This window comes from Haliotis cracherodii, unplaced genomic scaffold (assembly GCF_022045235.1).
Source record: "Haliotis cracherodii isolate W230 unplaced genomic scaffold, xgHalCrac1.p SCAF_7, whole genome shotgun sequence".
NCBI classification, from domain to species: domain Eukaryota; kingdom Metazoa; phylum Mollusca; class Gastropoda; order Lepetellida; family Haliotidae; genus Haliotis; species Haliotis cracherodii.
The window spans coordinates 23,956,597-23,980,836 of record NW_027266330.1 but is presented as its reverse complement, the minus strand read 5'-3'; the positions used below and the strand labels follow the sequence as shown (position 1 = coordinate 23,980,836).

Here is a 24,240-nt window from a genome sequence, read left to right as displayed (position 1 = left end):
GCGCTTAACAGGATCGGGTAGTCAGGCTCACTTACTTGGTTGATGCATGTCACCGATCCCTATTGCGTGGAACAATGCTCATGATATTAATCACTGGATTGTCTGGTCCGGACTCGATTATTTACAGACCGCCATCATATAGCTGGAATATTGCTGAGTGCGACGTTAAACAACAAACCAACTAACCAATCAATTCACTACCAACCAGCTTCATCTTACTTTTACTGAATAGTGAATACTCCAAAATTACAGTTATTTAAGAAGACAAAACGCACCTCAAAATAACCTACCTATCCTGTTCTGGATGGGCTGAAATAAGAAACACATGTGTGTTTTCTCTGGCCTTAATTTACTTTCTTTGAGGGCAAAGAATTGTTCTTATGTCTAAAGTGTTTCAGAATTCTTGTCTTTCCTGTTCTACTCCAAGCCTTACATGAATAACTGCGCAAACAAATACTCATGTAGTTTTTAAATTTATTACCTCTAAAAAACCCACTATATTCCCATAATCAGGGTTAAGCCTAGAACTCTAAATACCATTTGCTTTCTCTCAATATGTGAATGTATCAGTTACCTTGGAATTGACCAACTTTTCTGACAAAGAGAATTGAGAGTATCAATAATTACCTTCATTGTCAAAGTCTGCATCATTGTCGTTATCACAGTCGTTATCATCTTGTTCTTGAAACACTAAAAAGTCATCTGCACTTTGGTCACCATGATGAACTTGACTAGTACTGGGTTCGGCGTAATCTGGCACATGTGGAACGTTTTGATGGAAAGACGAAGATGAAGAACCGGGTGATTGAGAATGTGATGATTGTGGATGAGAGAGTCGATCTAGAGCTGCTTGGGACGTTTGCGTATGAGGTACATCTGATGAATAATCTATTTGCATGTATGGAGTCTCTTTCTTTGGCACAATATCATCCGGTTCTGGATCCGGTTCTATTTCTATTAAATCTGGATCTTCTGGTTCTAGTTTCACATTGACACGAGAGTCACTTGGAGTTCTAGAATGCAATTGTTCTGAGGTACGAGAATTATTCTGATTTTGAAATTGAACTGGTGTATTTCCCCTCGAGGTGTCTGAATAAGAAGTCCTACTGCTCTTTGCAGGAGGTGATTTCACTGAAGCAGAAAAATCTCGTGATCTTTTGGCAGGAAATGACATGGAAACAGAATGTGAAGGTGCTTCAGAATAGTAACTTTCCTGAGGCATTAATGTGCGATCCACATCAAATATAGAGAGTTTTAATGTCTTACATTCACTCTTTGATATCATGCTTGCATCAGACGACACACCGTCCACTTTGAACGTCAATTTGTTTGATCTTAAAGCCACCTGAATACTGGCGTCTTGCGTTGTGCCATACGAGTTCACTGACGCCGGGAATTCAAGATTGGATCTTGGTCCCTTCTTCAAAGTAGAAAATAGGTCACACAAATCTATTGGAATAGTGAACTCGAGCGTTTCGATAAACATTGTTGCAGATTATGCTTGTTGTCCTTTCCTCAAGAATATAAAAGTTTCACTTCAAAAGTTTCAGCAGCGAACAGGTTTGCAGGTTTCAGAGCTCATACATTTAGCTATTTCTGGGCCTTTATGCAAATGAGACTCCACGCCATGTTCAACCGGTCTCCTTCCTTCTTTGTTACAGCTAAGGACACTGAAACAGATAACGATACAGTTACCATAAGATGCTTGTCGGTTACGAAATCATTATGTCACAAGAAAAATGAAGGCATTCTGAACAGTACTTACATTCGTAACGGTTATAAACCTTGATACAGGTGCGCGCTAAATTTATTATTCACAACGCCATTGTTGTCGAGTCCTACGTTGAAGCTCAGGGCGACGCTTGCAAGGTGTGACACGTGGACTTGTTGTATTCACAGGAGTCGGCACAGAGAGGCGCTGTCGCAGTGAGGAGCCCAACCGGAATTTTCCGGAACATTTTTCTGTACTACTAACCTAACGGCATATTACAACTATGCACACATAATATGGCGTCTGCTGATTCATGACACGCTATTTCTCATTTCTTACAGGATTAAAATTACCCCCGTAGCTTTGAATCTTTTTGTGGGGATGGTGCTTAAGTCTATTTTCACTAAATGTAAATTTTCATGTTAAATCTTGGGAACAATACTTACGTGAGTATGTATGTTTTACCTTAAAGAAAGCAACCTTAGGTAATCGTTCTTCCGTCTAGTGGCAAGCGCAACTATTTTTTAAAAAGATTTATTCAAACAGTTTATCATGAACTACATACATTTAATATCTGTATTTTATTTGCTATAACAGCTTTGCTATTGCATAATGACGGCTAATTGTACCAGTTAAATAGCACAACACGCAACTATAGCATGGCCCAATCGTAGGAAGAGGGGTGGATTGTCATTATTCGGAGCGCAAAAAGGTCAGAAAAAGTTTACCGTTAAAAAACCCAATAACAACAGATCAGAAGAAGACTGGAAAGTAAGTGAGTGAACCGTTACTGTTACAATGAAGCACTGTTAGTCCCCTGTCTGTTGTGCATGAACATCGATATGCAGGCTTCGTTAATACAGAAATGTATTCACTTCAATACTTGACTTGCCTTTGCACGTCTTTGTGACGGGTGCCACTGGTAGGACAGGATAAGCTCACATTTTCGACAACACCTGGTTACATGACTAACTGACCCGTGAAGATCCGGGGTAGAATAGGTCTTCAGCAACCCATGCTTGCCGTAAAAGGTGACTATGCTTGTCGTAAAAGGCGACTAACGGTCCAGACCAACCAACATGACTAACTGGTTGTGATTCATAAACATACGAGTATAAATCGTACCCCGGACTATGCTTTTCAGTAGATGTTTATGAAATTGGAAATTGGAATTGACCAAAACTTAACAAATGTTTTACAAAAACACAGCTATGATACCCGTATCAAAAACAGCACCAAATAATCATTTCGTGTTTTTTTAATTTTCAGACACCATCAAACATGGGTGTATATTTTCTTTTGCCAGGCAAATTATCATTCAGTCGGAGGAATTCACCGGGGGACCTTCATCGTTTGAACATCGGATTCAGTTATTTCTCATTGAATAACAGCTCAGATGCAGATAGACTGGTTCCCGGATCCTCCGCTTGGTGTCGCTGCACTTGTCCCGCTTTCCATCCAGTCTGTCGCAGGAACGAACGGGAACCAGTCTAAGATGCAGAGTGTGCGGGTCAGGTTTTGTCCTGTAGTGATGTAACACTGAGAACACATGTAACAATGGCGCAGTGAGGCATCAACCAGTGTCCATCAGACTCTATAGTCTGTAAAATGTTCCTAATCAAATGACGTTTATCATTATCAATGATCTATGTTTGATTTACCTGCAGTCAGTATTACCCTCAGCGGCCTGTGTTAATCAAGCTGGACTAGACACACCAATGGTTGACAGCATGAGCAGCGACCCGTGTCGTCGGGGCATGATGAAACAATTTGCTGACAGTCATGGTGATAAATATCTCACAGTCATCTTAGGACAGTCGTTGTGATAAGTGCCTTTCGACAGTCCTGGTGATAAGTTTCTTACGACAGTCATGGTGATAAGTATGTTACGACTGTCATGGTGATAAGTATGTCACGACAGTCCTGGTGACAAGTATGTCACGACAGTCCTGGTGACAAGTATGTCACGACAGTCCTGGTGACAAGTATGTCACGACAGTCCTGCTGATATGTATGTCACGACAGTCCTGCTGATATGTATGTCACGACAGTCCTGGTGATATGTATGTCACGACAGTCACGGTGATAAGTATGTCACGACAGTCATGGTGATATGTATGTTACGACTGTCACGGTGATAAGTATGTCACGACAGTCATGGTGATATGTATGTCACGACAGTCATGGTGATATGTATGTTACGACTGTCACGGTGATAAGTATGTCACGACAGTCATGGTGATATGTATGTTACGACTGTCACGGTGATAAGTATGTCACGACAGTCATGGTGATATGTATGTCACGACAGTCATGGTGATATGTATGTCACGACAGTGATGGTGATATGTATGTCACGACAGTCATGGTGATATGTATGTCACGACAGTCATGGTGATATGTATGTCACGACAGTCCTGGTGATAAGTATGTTACGACTGTCACGGTGATAAGTATGTCACGACAGTCATGGTGATATGTATGTCACGACAGTCATGGTGATATGTATGTCACGACAGTGATGGTGATATGTATGTCACGACAGTCATGGTGATATGTATGTCACGACAGTCATGGTGATATGTATGTCACGACAGTCATGGTGATATGTATGTCACGACAGTCCTGGTGATAAGTATGTTACGACTGTCACGGTGATAAGTATGTCACGACAGTCATGGTGATATGTATGTCACGACAGTCCTGGTGATAAGTATGTTACGACTGTCACGGTGATCGGTATCTTACGAATGTCATGGGGATAGTATCTTATGACTGTCATGTTGATATGTATCTCGCGACAGTCCTGGTGATAAGTATGTTGCGACTGGTACGGTGATATGTATGTCATGACAGTCCTGGTGATAAGTATGTTACGACAGTCATGGTGATTACTATGTTACGACTGTCATGGTGATAAGTATGTTACGACTGTCATGTTGATAAGTATCTTACGACTGTCATGGTGATAAGTATCTCACGGCAGTCCTGGTGATAAGTATGTTATGACTGTCATGTTGATAAGTATCTCGCGACAGTCCTGGTGATAAGTATCTCACGGCAGTCCTGGTGATAAGTATGTTGCGACAGTCATGGTGATTACTATGTTACGACTGTCATGGTGATAAGTATGTTACGACTGTCATGGTGATAAGTATCTTATGACTGTCATGTTGATAAGTATCTCGCGACAGTCCTGGTGATAAGTATATCACGGCAGTCCTGGTGATAGGTATGTTACGACTGTCATGGTGATAAGTATCTTACGACTGTCATGATGATATGTATCTTACGACTGTTATGGTGATAAGTATCTTACGACTGTCATGGTGATATGTATCTTACGACTGTTATGGTGATATGTATCTTACGACTGTTATGGTGATATGTATCTTACGACTGTTATGGTGATATGTATCTTACGACTGTCATGGTGATACTTATTTTACGAGAGTCATGGTGACAGTCATGGTGATACGTATGTTACGACAGTCATGATGTACTGGTGCCTATGTCTGTGACGTGCACACGAGGATGGAGGTAAAGATGACAAGCCGTTCTGAAGTTTACCTAGTCTCTCCAGAATAGGCAGCCCTCCTCATTTCACTCAATATTGGATTAAAATCTATAATTGATTAAGCGTGGACTCATACTGGGTAAAAATAAAACACGTGCCTAAAGTAGGTAGCAATCAAGAATTTCACACATGAGTCGTGACCATGAACACGTGACATCCCCGGAACTCCTCTTGCAGTTCACTGAATGAGTGAGTGAGTGAGTGAGTATATTTTTTACGCCACTTTTAGCAACATTCCAGCAAAACAACGTCGGGGAACACCAGAAATGGGCATCACGCGTTGTACCCGTCTGGGAATCGAACCCGCGTTTTCGGCGTGACGAGCGAACGCTTTAACCATCAGGCGACCCCACCGTCCCTGCAGTTTACTGAAGGGGGCGTGTGATGACAGTCGCTTCCTCCACACAGATGATGTGACTTATAACGTTTCTTCTTCGCTCCATAAGGCACATGAATGTTGTATATAATCGTCATATTCAAGTATACTCACGTTATATCTCGGGAGACCGCCTCCGTGGTCTAGTGGTAGAGCGTCCGCCCGGAGTGCGGAATGTCCGGGGTTCGATCTACGGTCGCGTCATGCCAAAAGACGTGAAAAGATGGTACTTGTTAGCCAGTCTGGCGCTCGGCATTAAGGGGCTAATACAAGGCGTCTTACCATACTGGCTCGGAGTCAGTATACTGTGCAGCTGGGGTATTCATATTAAACTGCGGCATGGTATCTCAGTGAGCTAGCACTTTTAATCGGCATCAGTCCGGACTAGTACAAACAGCCATACACACGCACGCGCGCACGCTTGCATGCACTTAGCTATATTAGTGCAATAATCTTGGACGAGACGTTAAACCCCATTACACCTCACCTCAACTCATATCTCGGGGAGAAGGGGAGACTAGGTCATGAGACGGTATCCTATTTTGCAATATTATCCCCCCCCCCCCCCCGCCCATTTTATGTTCTTTCATTTTCCCATGTAGGAGTTTTACTAGATATCGCACACAGAAGGAAGTTTACACAGTTTGGAATTTCAAAATGAAACAAAACAAGAAATGGTTATTCGTTGGAAAAGATCCGGGTACCATATTTGTGTTTTGGACCTTACGTTTGCATCGTTTCGGCTACCGTTTTCAGCCTTGTAGCTTTTTTGAAAAAGTTTGTAATTTTTTGGCCAAATCCAATTTTTATGTTTACATTTTCATTCCGGCAGTTTAGATATGTGTTTCAGCAACCATATTTACAACAGTCAATAAAAAAGTAAAACTAATTTATTTTTCATACTCTCAAATACAGTAGGAGTAGTACAAAAACATCAGGCGTTTTTCAGTGTATAAGTATAACTAGATGGTTCATAAGTATACTACAAGACATAATGCTTCAGCCTTCCAGTGAACAAATATTTACTTTACATTGCAATATAATAAAATTGTTCTACATATATTGTCATAGTGGTTATTCAGTGCTTGATTTATATGTTCTTATTTAGAGGCCAAAAGGTAAACAGACTTTAACAATTTGATCATTCATATTTCTGAATATCAAATGCTTCGTTCACCAAAAGTACTCGGATCACTACTTGGCCCCTCAGTACCCATACAGGTTCTCTTCGTGATATTGTGAGACCTTTTAACTTGGGCGTACACCTGTACGCAGATGGTACCAAGATTTACCTGTCATTCAAGCCACCGGACTCTACTTCACCAGAATGCTTGTTTTCATCAAGGGTGTGTTAACAGTATTAAAAGCTGGATGTCTTCAAATTATCTAACGCTCAAACGATGAAAACCCCGAACGCGTTGTCTCTTGTCCTCATACACTTCGGGACTCGTGAAGATTCCGGGGTAAAACAGGTCTTCAGGAACCCATGCTTGCCGTAAAAGGCGACTATGATTGTCTGATCCAGACTCGATTATTTACAGACTGCCGCCATACAGCTGGAATATTGCTGAGTGCGGCGTAAAACAACAAACAAACAAACAAACAATCATACACTTCAGAAAACACATTCGCCTCCATAACTCTGTCTTGGCAAAAGTGAAATCACTGCTAATTCACCATTTCGCAACATCATGGTTTTTTTCGATCCCCCCTTAGTATGGAACCACGCATCAACTGTCGGAGAGCGTATTATCGTCAGCATGATCCGCAGATACTTGGATGTTAAATTAACATCTGCACTAGTTCGGGTTTATGCTCCTATTTCACTACGACCACGAATATCCCGAATCACCCCGAATAGGAATTTTTTCATGTTCGTAGATAAATCTCAAACATTTCTTGAAATTCTTAAATGAATCTTATTTCATTCCCAAAAGATTCGTGCAGCTCGCGGGAGTTTGTCGAATCGGCGAGAAAGTTTTTGTTTGTCAAAAACTTTCGTGAAATGGTCCCCGAATTGCAATTTCGTGGCTGTATCGTAATCAATTCGTAATTAATGTTTATGTTCCGTAACAGCTTCGTAATCGATTCTTTTGCATTCTTGGCTATTCTTAGCGATTCGTGGCTCCCAAAATTTCTTGTCCTTATCCCGAAAACATTCCGAAACAGCAACGAATGTCCCGAGTCAAATACGAATCATGTAAGAATTAAGTAAGAACATTCGGCATATTCGTAACTTAGTCGTAGGTGATTCTTACAATTCGTGATCCGTACATGAATCTTGTAATTCGTACATGTTTCGTAACCCATTCCTGTCATTCTTCATGTTTTTCAACCCATTTAATTAGCCACGATTACTGCAAGTCCCTACTCTTTGGTCTCCGGAATCATCTTTTGCCCAAACGACGTGAATGCAGCGCAAAGATTGATCCCCAGAACTTAAACGATTGAACTCATCACTCCTGTCATGAGAATTCTTCATTGGCTTCCCATCAAGTTCAGAAACCAGTACAAGATCCTTCGCCATGTTCACGAGAGAGTGAAAAGACAAGCCAAACACCGTCTGTCTCAGCTTCCAAATCCCCACCAGCCAACTAGATCTCTCCGCTCCAGTGACCAGTCTCTTCTTCGGGTTCCACAGACAAGAACAAAATCGCCTGGTGACAAATCGTTCTCCATCTTCCCGAGGCAAGGATTTAACTGACTTTGAAAGTCACCAATGGTTATTACGAGTTATGTCCCTTTTAAGCCTCTCCTATGGACCAATCAGATTCTACCTCTCGTATCACTTGCATTTGTTTCAAACAAAACGGCGGCGCCCAGTCAAGACGATCTGATCGATAATCAAGATCTATATTGTGAAAAAACGGGTCTTACATCGCGAAGTGCATCAAATCAAGTGAGCACCTTGATTAGAAACATGAAAAGACTTTGACATTGTCTGTCGACAACGAGTTGGCGGTGCAGATGCTTTGCAAATTCTGAAATCGACCGAAATCTGCACGACAGTTTACTAACCGGATTTCGATTTCGGTGCGCGATTTTGATTGGACTATGCATAGACTCGTTAATCCAGCCAAAATGTAACTCCATAATTCCTGCCAGTTAGGCAAGGGTGGAAACTGGACTTTCATAGTCAGTTAACTCTCTTGCCTCGGGAAGATGATTTTCTGAATATGAACATTTCACTTGGACCAAAGTACCACTTAACCTTCAATCAACAGAAGAACTCTTGGCATTTAAGGGTCAACTCAAACGTCACCTTTTCACCTCAGCTTATGCAGGAGAGACAGAGTGGATTCAGTGAGCGAGTGTGTGTGTGTGTGTGTGTGTGTGTGTGTGTGTATATGTGTGTAAAAGTCAAAAAGACTTTCTTCTGAGACAATTGACAAATAGTTACATCTCGTAGTGTTAAAAAATTGAATAATTTCTCGTTTTATGCATTCTCTGTTTGGAATAGATTCTCTTGTACTACATCTAGAAATACTTTCTTAATTAAAATAAAATGTTTACATTTATAGGATTATTGTATAAAACAATCAGCGAGCCTGACCACCCGATCCCGTTAGTCGCCTTTTACGACAAGTATAGCCAGCCACCTTTTACGGCAAGCATGGGTTGCTGAAGACCTATTCTACACCGAATCTTCACGGGTCTGATGCTTATGAGTAATACTTACAGTTGCAGCGGGAGACCACTTTTTGGTGTGAAATTATAACTCTTGTACTTTCAGTCTTATGTACATAATTATATAGAATCAATTTAAAACGTGAGATAGAAAATATTCTCTTTGTGAGAGACGCCTAACGGTATCGGGTGGTCAGACTCGCTGACTTGGTTGATGCATGTCATCGGATGCCATTTGAGTAGATCGATGCCCATGATGTAAATCGCTGTATTGTCTGGTCCAGATTCGACTATTTACAAACCGCCGTTATATAGCTGGAATATTGCTGAGTGCGGCGTTAAAAAAATATTTGGAACTTATTAAATACTCCGTAGATGATTTTGTCTTATGTTCTTTTACAGTCAGAGCAATACCTGTCGATTCCGGGGCGTTATATATCCATGTTATTTATCGGTCTCAAAACGATGCCACGGTGTCGAAAAGGTTCAGGTTTTTATCATAGACGAGGTGAAATAGGGTTCGCGGCCAATATTATTGCACTTTTATACCGACTGCACGTGTGTGTGTGTGTGTGTGTGTGTGTGTGTGTGTGTGTGTGTGTGTGTGTGTGTGTGTGTGTGTGTGTGTGTGTGCTTGTATTAGTCCGGACTGATGTCGATTTTATAGTGCTAACCCCCTGAGATACCATGCCGAAGTTTAACATGAATACCCCACTCAAACACAGTACAGTATACTGACTCCGAGCCGACCGGTCCTTCTTTTATCCCCTTAATGCAGAGCGTCAGGCGGGGTAACAACAAGTACCATCTTTTAACGTCTTAGGTATGACGCACGGGGGTTAGAACCTTGGACCTTCCGCTCTCCACGGCCAACGCTCTGCAACTAGTACAAGGAGGCGGTCTGTTTATCATCAGGAAATAGAGGGTCGAGGATGACTTGTCGTTTCTACCTCTGGCCCAGAAGCTATAGTTTGTAGCCCAGATCCGAGAGAATTGAGCTGATTCGTGGTTGGTCTGTACCGCATCCGTCTTGACCAGTTGACCGATAGCTTCACCCTTTCAAGTCGTGTATGCATTAATCAACAGAAACAACTACACATTTCCGTTTGGCTACAGCTCTTTATTGTAAATCCTTCGTTATGATATATGGCTTCTCATTCTTCCATCCTCCGATAGGTGTCGCCTCGCGCAGCGCAGCGAGAATAGCGCCGAACACAAGTCAATCCAGTCGTGATTGTAGTCCATAATCCGCGAAGAGAGAAGCCTATCCATATTTCAGTACTTTCGAAATTGGAGTGTTGTTCTCTTAAAAGCGATAAGTTGCATGACCAAATTATATAACCAACTCAAGGTTTGTAACATCATGTCAGATATCTGTTTCATCAGATCACATTATTCGAATAATAAATTAACCATCGTTTGAAAGGACCGGAGTAAAAAAGTTAATAAACAGTAAATTTGTGTGACCGTATAATAATAATAATAATAATAATAATGATGATGATGATGATGATGATAATAATTCTATTATTATTATTATCATTATTATTATTAAGCATTTAAAGCAGTAATATTTTTTAAATTTTAATATGTAAATAATAATAATAACAGCAACAACAATAATAATAGAATTATTATCATCATCATTATTATTATTATTATTATTATTTACAGATTAAATTTTAAATATATTACTGCTTTGAATGCTTAAAAATAACAATGAACTCTCCTCCAGCCCTGTTGATGTGAAGAATATGTACACATAAAACAGTGACCGAGTTAATGTGTTAACACTAATTTCATGTGGTTAAACTTTTCGGTTGAATGTACCACGCTATTGTTGATGCTGTGTCGTGTATTAAAATAAATGTTGATGAACCGACATTTGATTTTACCCATTTCAAATGTCGAAATACAGGTTTCGCGAAAAGACCTATGTTTTATTATTGATTCCGTTTAACTAGTAGACGGAATATTCGAAAAATAAACTGAAAGCATTGCCTCTTCAGCGTTGCCTCTATACTAAATTATACAAGACATTGCAAACGTAATTATTATTTGAATCGGCTGTTGTTATTATCCTAACAAGAAGAATAAATACAAAATTGTGTTTTTTTATTTATTAAAATTCAGGCTGTCGTTCACGTCGTGTGTGTTTTTATTGATACTAGTTGTTTGGCGAATGGTATGATATTAATAACCGGAAGTATCGTCGAAGAAGCCGACATTGTTATAGGGAAGATAGGAAGACTGAATTTTGATGAAAATACGCAACATACTCGAAGTAAATGAAGCGATAAATGGTGCAAAAGTCGCTTAATACAGTCTTGCAACATACTACGCATAATATCTTCAGAAATCTGTTCGATGTATTCGGACAGACACGTGTGATTGCAGATCGGCTCTCGAGGGAAACAATGCATGGCGATTTGAGCGCGCACCTGCCCATGCTGTGTCATCCATGGTGATTTCGAATCGTACGACTCTTCTCGAGACCGGTATTAAGGAAGCAGTATTGTGATATTTGTGTGTGTTGCTGTAGTAAACAGACTCAAGCATGTTCATCGAAACATTAGAATTCACAATTCCAGTGGATTTGTGTGACCTATTTTCCACTTTGAAAAGGGGGCCAAGATCTAATCTTGAATTCCCGGCATCCGTGAACTCGTATGGCACAACGCAGGATGCCAATATTCAAGTTGCTTTAAGATCAAACAAATTGACGTTCAAAGTGGACGGTGTGTCGTCAAATTCAAGCATGATATCAAAGAGTGAATGTAAGACATTAAAACTCTCAGTGTTCGATGTGGACTGTTCCTTAGCCCCAGCAGAACAACCGAACATCATAATGTCAATGTCTGAAAATATACATCATTCAGTAACTCATAAGAGATCGTATGACTTTTCTGTGCCAGTGTCTTCTCCTGCTCCAAAGAGTCGAAGGATTTCAGAACCAGTGCAATCTCGCCACATTCCTCAACCTCAACCTCAAATCACTTCACGTCCGTCCAACAACTCTGAATCAAAATCTGCAATTGACCCTCCAGTTAATGTGAAACAAGAACCTGAAGATCCAGATTTAATAGAAATAGAACCTGACTCTGAATTGAATGATATCGTGCCAAAGAAAGAGACTCCATACATGCAAATAGACTTCTCATCAGGTGTACCTCATACGCAAACGTCCCAAGCAGCTCTAGATCGACTCTCTCATCAACAATCATCGCATTCTCAATCGCCCGCATCTTCATCCTCATCCTTCCATCAAAACGTTCCACATGTGCCAGATTACGCCGAACCCAGTACTAGTCAAGTTCATCATGGTGACCAAAGTGCAGATGACTTTTTAGTGTTTCAAGAAGACAATGACTATGGCGACGATAACGATAACGAAGCAGATTACAGTAACGACGGTAATTATCTATTTCTGACCATTACTTTTAAGAACTGCTGGTCATTCCTGATGCAGAGCTGTGTGATTTTGGTGTATTGGTGTGAATAGGCTGAGAAAGATGTTGCTGGGGTTGGGAGGGAGATGTATTTCACTTGAGTGGAATTTACAAACCTATAGAACTAGCCTGATAAACTTAACTTGAAAATGACATCAGTCTTTCCGGGTGCAGGTAGTGATCTTTTTTCAAATTCATCATGTGCCTTCTCATGCTTAAGTTTACTTGGTATCTTTACAGGGTGGTCGATAAATTGACCTGCTGTGAATTCCCATATTCGATGATAACATGCAAAAACAAATTGGGAGCTAAAAGGTTGTAAATTCACAAGGGACTAACGGTCAGCTTGGAATCAATCTGAAGACTTCAGGTTATTCTGTGTTATTTCAGGGCCAGAGTTCTATCTGAAAGAAACCTAGAATTTTGCAGACAAAGAACAATACATTGAAAGGACAAAAAAGTTTTTCTGAGGAGGGGTGGGGGAGGAGGGGCTGGAATTGACACAGGATTTGACATTTCAGAAGTAAGAAGGTATCAGGAGTTTTGAAGCATGTTGGGAATGACTGGCAGTTCTAGATTTTGCACAGTGTTCGATTATTCTCATTGTCAAGAATACAAAATGATTAGTTTTCTTCAAAAACAAAAGATGTGAAAATGGAAAGAATGATATTGTGGGCACTTTTTGAAATTTTAATGACATGTGATGACAAAACAAAGTTGAATCTGCTGTACACATCAGTGGTGGATGGCTTGAACAATGTTGCCACAAGTTCCACCCTGTCCCTATTTGGTTCTGTTTTGACACATGCAGGGGGGGTGGGGCAAGGCTTTTTCACAGAATACTACATTCTTGACAGCATGTGACAACAATCTAGCACTGAAACAGAATCTAAGCATTCTTTGATTTCTCATGGGCACAGTGAATCACATTACAATTAAGATGATTTTATATAGTGTTTGTGCGAATCCAGCAAAAATGTAATGTGGACATAAAGCAATGTTTCACTTTCCAGTGACAAAAAATATTTTGCAAGTTCTGAGATTAACTGAGTCACTGATTATGGTGAAGTGTGTTATTTATTTCATATTTTCAAGTCTTCTGAAAAGGTTATCATCTCAGGTCTGGAACTGATCAACTTTTGTTTCAGTCTTCGCTGTTATGTTGTTTAACACACACCCTTCTCTCTCTCCCCCTCTCCTCTTCCCCCCCCCCCCCCCCCCCCAAAAAAAAACCCCCAAACAAACCAAAAAAAAAAAAAAAATAAAAAAATTGAGCAGTCATCTTTGTTGCAGTGTGCTAGCTGTGCCTGTTTTGTGTTAGTGTATTTGAATGAGATAAATGTGTAATATGAAAACAACCAACACAGTTTCTGAAGTAAAGTTAACTATCCGATATTTAGCTACAAGTGACAATGTTGATGTATGGCTGTTCACTACCATGTGAATCGGGTAAATCTCTTTTGGGACCGTTTATCAGCTCTTTTGATTGACAATGATTTCATAAACTCATTCAGTGGTAATGGTGTATTGACAATTATATCTGTCATTGATGGAATTGTTTTCTCTGCTGATTTAATGTAATTGACGCAGTGGCATTGAATTGCTGTGTGGAGAATAATTGAAACAGGTTCTTAAAAAATTGCATTCAGCAAGGACTGTTTTTGGTAATGGTCATCATCAGTCTTGTCACTTGTCATGTTGACACACCCAGTGCCACAGTACAGCGATGAAAGGGGCGTGGTTCCTGGCATCACAAGGTAAGTCCACACACTGGCTTCCTGATTCAACTGTGGCCTGGGCTAGGACGTCTCAAGCTCATCAACAATAGACCAGGTCGAAAACAATGGTAAAATACTGCAAAATAAGATCTTAGCCACAGGTGTACCATATTTAACATAATTATTTCCTGATGGGATGATCTCTGATGGTGTATTATATCCTCAAGTACAGGTCATGTTCATTAACACATGCTCTAGTAGTTAAACACAACAAACAATGCCATTGACAGCTGATTGGATGGTTTGTAGATGACAGTCTTCAGTGATTGGTGGTTTCTTCACACACATGTATACACACAGGGTTTGATTGGCTATTGATTATGTTGATTATGGTGCACTGTTTGGAACACAGGATGAACAGCAAATTCTTCATGTTCAAATTTGGTAGTTTATTTACAGGCTTATTTTGCATATTTTTCCATGACCTGACACACACAGGTTTTGATTGTTTTGGGTAGACTATTGTGGTCTGTGTGAATATTTTGAATGCTAAGTTTTTAAAATATCTTAAAATGTCCATATTTTCTTTTGGAGATTAAAAAATAACTGATATTTGATGGCAACGCATGAAAATATTGACACAACCATGGCTATGTAATATAACATTGGTGTGATTTAAATAAAAATATATATTTAAATTTATATATAAGTTGGGCATAACATTTTCTAAACTTGATCTTTACAGATCTTGTTTCTGATTGCGTTCTGAAATAGAGCAATTGCATAAAAAAACATGCTTTTAGTATTGTACTGATCATGTTGCTTTATATGCCGATTGGCTTTGAAGTTGACAGATTGAATGAGGGGGTGGGGGGGGGGGGGCATTATCCTTGATATCTTTATACTAGCCTGTGCATTCCCTGGTGAATGTTGATGCGATGTTGCGGATGCAACAGTGGATTGGATTGTTGATACATTTGCAGTAAATATTCAGACTTGACTATCAAATCTCAAACAAGGATTCATCTTCACACTATGTATGACAAGATGTCTTTACCAAGTATTTGAAGGTTTGGAGTTGATCTGCTTGATGGACAAGATGTGGATTCAACAAGAAACAGTTATGAATCTGTTGTTGATGTGTGGAATATTACTGTTCCTGTGATCTTGTCTTGCGTCACTTGGTTGTCTTTGCTTGTGGTTAAGAAAAGCATTGGCACAGATAGTACTGGAAGCTGGACGACAGCTGATGACAAGTGTAACATGCAGAAACTGTTGGAAATATTTTTGAAACCCAACAAGACTGCCGGTTACTCATAAGGGTTGCCTGTCCATCTTCAAAGTTACCTGCCTGCATTGAGACATTAATATTGAAAAAATACACAGAATTCGAGACAAATCGCGTCATGATTCAGTTGTAATAATGCAAACTGTCCTTTGAGAATCTACAAGTTATAATCAAACTGAATTCTTAAGTAGTCTTGCAGTTACCTGCCAGACAGTCGGGCAGGTGGAGGAAAATTTGATGCAGCCCGACAGAAAGGTTACCAGATACAGGCAGGCAGTTATTTCTGACACTGTACAAGAAATCACTTTAGTTAGTTTTGTTCATCGGTTATGGAATACAGTTTGTCATCAATCATGAGCAAGCATATTTCCTGAACTTATAATACATGTACCTGGAATCAGGGTCTGATGTTCTCTCGGCTCTCAATGAAATATTTGCAAACTGGAAAAAACTCAGAAGCAAGATCTCTCCCCAAAACTACACATTACATTTCCAAGGGTTGGCCAGACCCGCTCGACTGCCGAAAGTCATCTCCAAGTCTGCAGCAAATGTCAAACAAAATCCTACGATTGGAATTAAAAAGTATTTATTGTTGTGGCTTCGTAGAGGTACTTGTATACCACTGATAACAGGACCAATAAAAAAGAAGAGGCTTTTATGCTTAGTTGATACTATTGCACTGAATACATAGGAATTTGGGAAAGGAATAGCTTTCAAATTGTCCCAATTTTGATTAAAATAATGATTTTTCGCAATTTGCCTGCTTAGTTTACAGGGATGAGAATCTTCCGCATATGCACAGATTTTAGTGACCACTAGTTTGTCAAAATCTGATTTCTTCCCCCATAAACACCCCTAAATTATGGACCACACTCCATTGCAAAGATGTTTCAGCTGAAAAGGAAAATATCCATTCTCATCCCTGAGTTTCAAATCCAAGATCAGTCCATGAGTAAATCTTGGCAGATGCCAAATTGCTATTTTCATGAATGAATGCTGTAATTGTACATTGCATACCAAAGTAGAATGGTCAAGTGTAGTTGTTTGTCGTAGAAGGTGATCCAACTGCATGGATCGATGCTCATGATGTCAATCACTGGATTGTCTGGTCCAGATTCGATTATTTACAGACCGCCATCATGTAGCTGGAATATTGCCGAGTGCGGCCTCAAACAACAAAAAAACAAACATACATTATAGGTGTCTGATAAACTTGGTTATATCCCTATGAGGAGGTGTAAAGTGAACTACGGATTGAATAAAAAATTATGTGAACAGCAGTTACTATGGAAACTCTGCCTGCTCCAGAACATGGGTAGATGTGGTGTGGAGGTTTTGTTTCAAATTCTTCTGGTTGAGCAATCAATCTGTCATCCCGATATCTTGCCAGAAGCAATTAGGGCTGGGACGATACACCAACTGTGCGATCCAATACGTATCACGATACTTGCGTGTGCTCTTATCTGTGGCCTGTAAGCCATCTTTTTCATAGACAGGATGGCCAAATACCTGGCACACTGATAATTTACAGCTGGCAGGATGAAGTATGGCACACAACGGATGAAAGTATTTGCGTTTTTCACTAACTTTCACGACTAATTAGTGTCTAGATTAAGTTATTCAAGCAAACATTTAAGGTAAGAATCAATATTTTTTACTTGGTGTGCAACTTTGATCGATACTTGTATCAGGAAGTAAAAAATAGCGGTCCACCGATGCATCGGTGAATCGTCCAACCACTAGAAAACAATGTTGAATGAGGAAGACGGGAGATTCCATGTGTTGTTGTTCTGTTCATACATTCTGACAATGGCTTTCCCATTGTTCTTCAGTTGCTGGCCATAGTTTGGAAAACCACATCTTTCGATTGGCGAGAGTGTGTCGAATATGTGGGAAAAGTGCCGCCCATGGATCCACCAAATTGAAATACTGTCAGGAGCTAAGGGAGTTATTCCAGATTGACGTAGACACTGATAAGGACGATGTCCACCCACAGAAGATCTGTGTTCCTCATAGGCAGATGCTGTACCGTTACAAGTACGCCAAGTCGGTCGGGAAGGGCTACAGCACATCCTCAGTCGCTGAGCAGTTCTTCCCGTTTCATGAAAATGATACCTCTTGTGTTGTTTGCTTCCAATAAATCGTTTCATCAGCTAACGAATGCAGGGATTTAGCCAGGCCAATATTCGGCTCCATGTCTTCAACAGCAGTTGTTAAAACCTAAATTGAAATGGCAAATTTCCCAATGTAGGTTATCAAGATGATAAATTGTCTTTGCTAATCGGAGGTTACTTGAGTTTGATTGATAACGGAACCAAGGGAGAGAATAATGTATTGATTAGTTATGCATTAATCCTCTGAATGCAAATGTTAAATTACAGCTTAAAAAAATTAGGAAAATAATATATAGGAACTTTAATTTTTTATCCCCAAATATTATCTTCTTCCAATTTCCCTGCCGCATGCGTGCTCTTTGAATAAGATGCTAGCTATGTTGGTGGAGGGAGCAGGGTGGCCGCTCCGTGGTGTTGGTTTTACTTAGTGGAGGACAGGGAATAATGTCCTACAAGTACCGATTGTCATGCTGGTGTATGTTCTCTTTGGAATTCTTGGATTTGTCAGTCATTAAGGGCAGTGAGGTTTATCACTTTTGGTGTTAAAGAGATTATTGTTGGATAGAGTGGATATGCATGCACCTATGACGGTATCATGCTTGTCATCAATCAGTGTTAAAGGAATCTAGATTTATGAATATTTGCTGTTTGCTTTATCGGTCATCACATTTTAAGCTGCAACTGGTCAGAGATAGTTTTCTAACTTGCAAGTGCATCTCCCAATATTTTTGTCATGATGATTGATCCAAATACCAGAAAGAACTTACTGACAGTGAACTTTTCATCTGCACAGAAAACCTCCAAAGTGGGCGTTCGGAACCAGGTGGGAATCGGATGGTTTTCTCCCAGCCGGATATGTCAGTTACCTCCCTTGTAGGACCTGAGGATGGCGCTGTTCTGAGTCCTAACACATGCTGTATTTGTAGAGAGGAGTTTAAATGTAGCGACGATATGAACAAACATGTGATCACCCATATGGACATAGAAGAACACCCAAGGTGCCTCTTCGAGGATTGTGGTGTGAGATTCGACAGTGATAAGCTTCTTCAGGAACACATTGTGAATCTCCATCGTAATGACAGGCCTCAGTTTTGTCCTGGGTGCTCGAAGCAGTTCCACTTCAAGACGAGTTTGATCGAACATGCTCGCACGTGTCCGAGTTTCATGAAAGTTAGGCTGCCGGAGAAGAAGAAGAATGCCCAGTGTGATGAGTGTGGGAAGTTTTTCGCATCCCGACAGTTGAAGGAGGAGCATGTCAACTCACAGCACAGAGGGGTCATTTTTGCCTGCAGCTGTGGCCAGACATACGCCTACAGAACTGGCCTGGCTAGACACAGGAAATCCACAGGGCATTTGCCTCTAAGACCTAAGTTACAAGTTCTTGAGTAGGAATGTCTTTGAAGGAGGAATAGGGTCTGTGAGACCTAGATTACAAATAAAGGATTGAATATATTCATTGCGTGTTACCAAGCAAGGTATGACTGAGAAACAGTGTTATACAAGTGTTATATACACCTGGAAAAAAATTAAGCACCATAGCTTTCTTATTTTTATATATCCTGAACTTCCAGTGTTCAATTTTTTCAGGGGTGTATATGCTGAAGAACTGTTTGTGACATTTGGGAAAATTGAAACGAGGCAATGACTGGAACCATAACTCCTGTTTGCAGATCAGATTTGTTTCCAATGAGGACTTTGATGGACTCAGTTAGCCAAACTATTCCCCCATTTCAGTGCCAGTGATAAACATGGACTTGTTTTCATGTTGTGATCAATGTTTGAGATTCTTCCATGAAACCTGATGAGTTGTTTGGTTGTTGGATCCAATGACATTTTGTTTGGATGATGCAATTACATTGTCGATGTGCCCGGTGTGGAACTGACTTTTCATTCTCAATAGTTTTTCTGCATCAGTCTGTTTCCTCATACAGGAATGTGTTTCCTAAGCTTTAATGTACATAAGGACAAGTACAAGTAATTTTTATAGAGTATCATCTCAAATAAACCTCGTATCTAATCCTGAAGAACATGAGTTTTATGTTTTTTGTTAAATCCTTCCTAGGTTGACATTAATGATTGATTCCACAAGTGATTGATTCTCATTTGCCAAACTTGTCCTAAGATGGGCAGATTTACAGTAGAGGCAAAGGTTTTATTGTCAAGTCAAGAGACTATATAACTTACAAAACACCTTCTTGTATTCTTGTTGCAGTCGTATGACGAGTACTTAAGCTCTTCTACCATTTCATATCATTTCCTGGTATTGTTGGACACGCCCCTTTGAAAATGTAGATTAACAGCCATTGTGTTTGAAGGCATGTCATCTTGGTTTGCTCGTATTTGATTTGTGCATGAAGTTAAGCAATACATTGTACTTCGATATTCTGTATGGAAATGGCGTCGATGGGATCTGGAATCTTGATTTCCTATGACCAATGAAGGCCGATCCGAGACACCCCCAGAAGTAGTACTCACTGTAGCTTGCCTTTGTGAAGATTTGTCAGTTGAAGGATTTTTCTGGTGGTCTTTCAGATTGGGATGATGTGACTGAAGGCAGTAAAAGGGCTAGCAGTAATTGTCCAAAGTCCACTGCCCCCAAATCAGCAGTGGCGGGTGTCCATTACACTGGACAAGGCAAGGCTCCCCATGCCTCGACTCCACATCACTTGCCTAAACGGGATGGAGGAAGGTCTGGAGGGTCTAGAACCAGACGCGTCTTGTCTACCCCTCCTGATCGTCAGAACATACCCAAGTCCATTGAGAAAGAGAAGCCTGACCCTGCAGGCATACCAGACATGCAAGGCTCACCCCAGTCAAGTCTGGAAGATTATGATACAATTGAGGTGTTGAATATCAGCACGGAGGGTAGGAGTAAGAAGGTGTTTGTTTACTCAAAAAGCGTGCCCAATAGCGATGCTCCTGAGAGAGTTACATTGGAACCTGACACAATCTTGAAGCCTTTTTCTGCATCAGAACATGCATACAGCATGGGGGAACACAGTACACTGAAACATCCGACCCCATCAAGCAGGAAGGAGGATACAGCCCAAACCGCCCAAGCCGCCGAGGAGAGTCCAGTTCCACCAAAGGTCCTCAGCATCATTGTCAATGGCGAAGTGATGTTTTCTTGTTCAGTCTGTGGGCATGTGTCCCCAAAGATATCTGAAATAGATCAGCACATCATGGCTGCTCACAATAAGATCCCTGTCCAGCAACTCACAGGGTCATCTTCGTCCGTTGAAGACTGTTACAAATACAGCAAGTCACATGGTTGGTGGACTTTCAGTTGCTTGCTGTGTACTCACATTGAACATGACCAACGCAACATGGTGAGGCATGTACAGTACATGCACTTCGGCAACAAGCGCAGTGAGGCTGCTCCTGTGACGACGTCTTGTTCTGCTCTACCAATTAAAGAATCTAGTTCTGGTTTGAAAAAAAGCCCAGTGGTCAGGCCACCACTGAAATCTGTCCTGATGGCCAAAGATCGAAAAGAAGCGACGGTTCAAAATCGCCAAGTAGATGATCGTGCGAGGTTCAACTGTTACACGTGTGATTATCACACAAACAGAAAAAGCCACTTTAATCGACACGAGATGAGTATTATGCATTTAAAGTTAAAAAGTGAACAAAGAGGTAAGACGAAACTTCCTGAAAAGAAATCCCATGAGAATATATTAGCAAAGAAGTGTTACCGTTGCCGCAATTGCAAATATTCTTGTACTAGCGAGTCCAAGTTGAATGTCCACAAACTTGTTCATGTTGATAGTTCTCGGAAATGTATGATCTGCAAGAGATCATTCTATAGCAAGTTTCATCTCAGACAGCACAACGAAGCCAAGCATCCAGAGAAGAGAAAAGTAATACACGAAAAAAAGAAATCCAAAACTACTGGTGCTGAAAAGTCCACGTCATCTGAAGGAAGTTCTTCTAACAAGCTGATCTGTGGCATTTGTAGCCAGACTTTCTCCCAGAGAAGGGATCTTCAGGAACACGTACTCACACACTTGCCGAAAGTCCATCGTTGTGAATTCTGTAATAAACGTTTTGCCTTCAGTCAGGCGTTGATAAAACACAGACTGGTTTGCACGGAGAAGGACACTTCTGATGAGCCTAAAATTGAAATTGACAAAGCTGAAGAGAATTCAGAAATTGAAGATGCTGAAGAGAATTCAGAAATTGAAGATGCTGAAGAGACTACAGAAATTAAAGATGTTGAAGAGAATCTGGAAACCGAGGATGTTGAAGTAAAGCCCGAACCTGCTGGGGTTGAGACGGTTGGTTTGCCTGCAGCTCCTGGTGAACTGTTTGATGTTCAAATTAAGGAGGAGCCAAGGGTAGACCAGAGCTGTATTTGAACTGGTCTTGTTGAAGTTGGGGCGGTCGTGTAGCCTAGTGGTTAAACGCGAAGACCCGGGTTAGATTTCCGACATGAGTACAATGTGTGAAGCCCATTTCTGGTGTCCCCTGCCGTGATATTGATGGAAGATTGCTAAAAGCGGCATAAAATCAAACTCACTCACTCTTGTTGATGTTTCATGATGGTCTCAAACCTGTCAGTAATCTGAAAACAGGAGGCAGTGTATTTCTAATGTCAATACTGGGTCATGATATAAGTACAGAAGAATTTCATGTAAGGAGTTTTTACCTTGCTCTGAGCAAGTATGATTAAAATGTACAGCAATAGAAACTAACAGTCAGTCCTAAGGTAACAATATGACAGATCAGGTGGTCCTTAACTTTTTTTGAGTAGGACATATGATGAAATACTTTTTGGGTTTATGTGGCTTTTAATAGTTAAGCTTTGTTTCTTGCACACTGGGGGGTTGGGTAGCCTAGTGGTTAAGGCGTTCGCTCGTCACGCCGAAGACCCGGGTTCGATTCCCGACATGGGTACAATGTGTGAAGCCCATTTCTGGTGTCCTCCGCCGTGATATTGCTGGAATATTGCTAAAAGCGGCGTAAAACCATACTCACTCACTCATTCTTGCACACTGACATGTTCATCTTTGAAATGCCTTGAGGATTATGGAATCATACTTTGGTTGCACAATTTATTTGTTTCTGTAGACTGATTAGCAACACAGATGAATTTTTCTTTGCATGGTTTTGTTGAGCGTCAATTTACAAAGATTATTTTTCAAGGTTCTTGGAAAACAAGTTAAAATTGGTGCAACTCATGTTCTATATAGGACTGTGTTTTGTATATATGTTACTATTAAGACACTATTGCCATTGTTTTTTTAAATAATATTTGCATAAATATGCGTTTTTGTAAATACCTTTCTGTTCTGATTTGAGACTGTTTGTTTAGTGTGGGGTACTTATGAGTTGCTAGTACAGCGGTCTCTGAATAAGTCACTGGACAATCCCCAGGTCCTACGTCTGGGATAAAACATTGCTCCTTTTGAATCAAGCAGTGTTTGAAATTTAGGGTTTCTGGGGTCCTTGAGGTATTCTCCTATTATGATAATCGAGTCTGGACCAGTCAAACAAGTGACTAACTCTATGAGCCGCATCCCATGCCATTGGGGGGCGATCGGGTAGCCTAGTGGTTAAAGTTTTCGTTCGTCATGCCAAGAACCCGGGTTCGATTCCCTACATGGGTACAAGGTGTGAAGCCCATTTCTGGTGTCCCCCTCGTAATATTGCTGGAATATTGCTAAAAGCGGCGTAAAACCAAACTCACTCGCTCGCTCACTCACCGTGCCATTTGGTACATGAGGCGCAGCTGGGTCAAACATGATCCATGTTGTCTTGAACAATGATCATATTTTCCTGGGGACATATTCAACCCTGATATCCCATAAGTACTAAAGAAAATCAACTTGCCCTTTCTTATTATATTTTGGTTTTGTCAATCACTCATTACATTTTTTTAGGAATTGCAAGTTACATAAACAAGTACCTGAAACAAAGCTCAGCCCGATTATGTTTCTAGGTTTGTCAACACCATACCAAAGCGGCGTTAAACCAAACTCACTCACTCTTGCTCAGCATTAAGGTTTCAAATTAATTCAAAGCTAAAGACAGATTGTGGTTAGAGGTTTAAGACACCTGCAATGATAGCAAAAGATGGAACAATTTAACATGGGCAAGATCATGAACATGTCTAGTGTTAATTACTGAGGCTTATGTGTTGAAACAAACAAAACTCATTGTTATAGTTTACATGGATTTGCTACAAGAAACTATGAGGGGCGGTGTGGTAGCCTAGTGGTTAAAGCGTTTGCTCGTCACACCAAAGACCCAGGTTCGATTCCTCACATTGGTACAGTGTTTGAAGCCCATTTCTGTTGTCACCCGCCATGATATTGCTTGAATATTGCCAAAAGCTGCAAAAACCATACTTACTCACTTACTCAAGAAACTATGAAGTG

General features: G+C 40.5%; 2 protein-coding genes across 23 annotated transcripts in view; one reads left to right on the top strand and one right to left on the bottom strand.

Annotated features, from left to right (window-relative positions):
- LOC139447268 (uncharacterized) overlaps nucleotides 1–1,854 on the bottom strand; it is a 97,629-nt gene extending 95,775 nt beyond the window's left edge. For all 22 annotated transcript variants that reach the window (XM_071228549.1, XM_071228541.1, XM_071228552.1 and 19 more), the window contains exons 1-2: nucleotides 1,766–1,854; nucleotides 628–1,670 (exon numbers count right to left, since the gene is read on the bottom strand). In XM_071228549.1, coding sequence (XP_071084650.1) covers nucleotides 628–1,486 — 859 coding nt within the window. In that variant the 5' untranslated portion in view covers nucleotides 1,487–1,670; nucleotides 1,766–1,854. The remainder of the gene's footprint in view (nucleotides 1–627; nucleotides 1,671–1,765) is intronic.
- Nucleotides 1,855–11,503: 9,649 nt separating this feature from the next.
- LOC139447681 (uncharacterized) lies at nucleotides 11,504–23,790 on the top strand. Its single transcript, XM_071229116.1, has 2 exons — nucleotides 11,504–12,704; nucleotides 20,393–23,790. Exons 1-2 carry the CDS (start codon nucleotides 11,849–11,851, stop codon nucleotides 22,216–22,218), a joined length of 2,682 nt encoding a protein of 893 aa, XP_071085217.1. The 5' UTR covers nucleotides 11,504–11,848; the 3' UTR covers nucleotides 22,219–23,790.
- The last annotated feature ends 450 nt before the right edge of the window (nucleotides 23,791–24,240 follow it).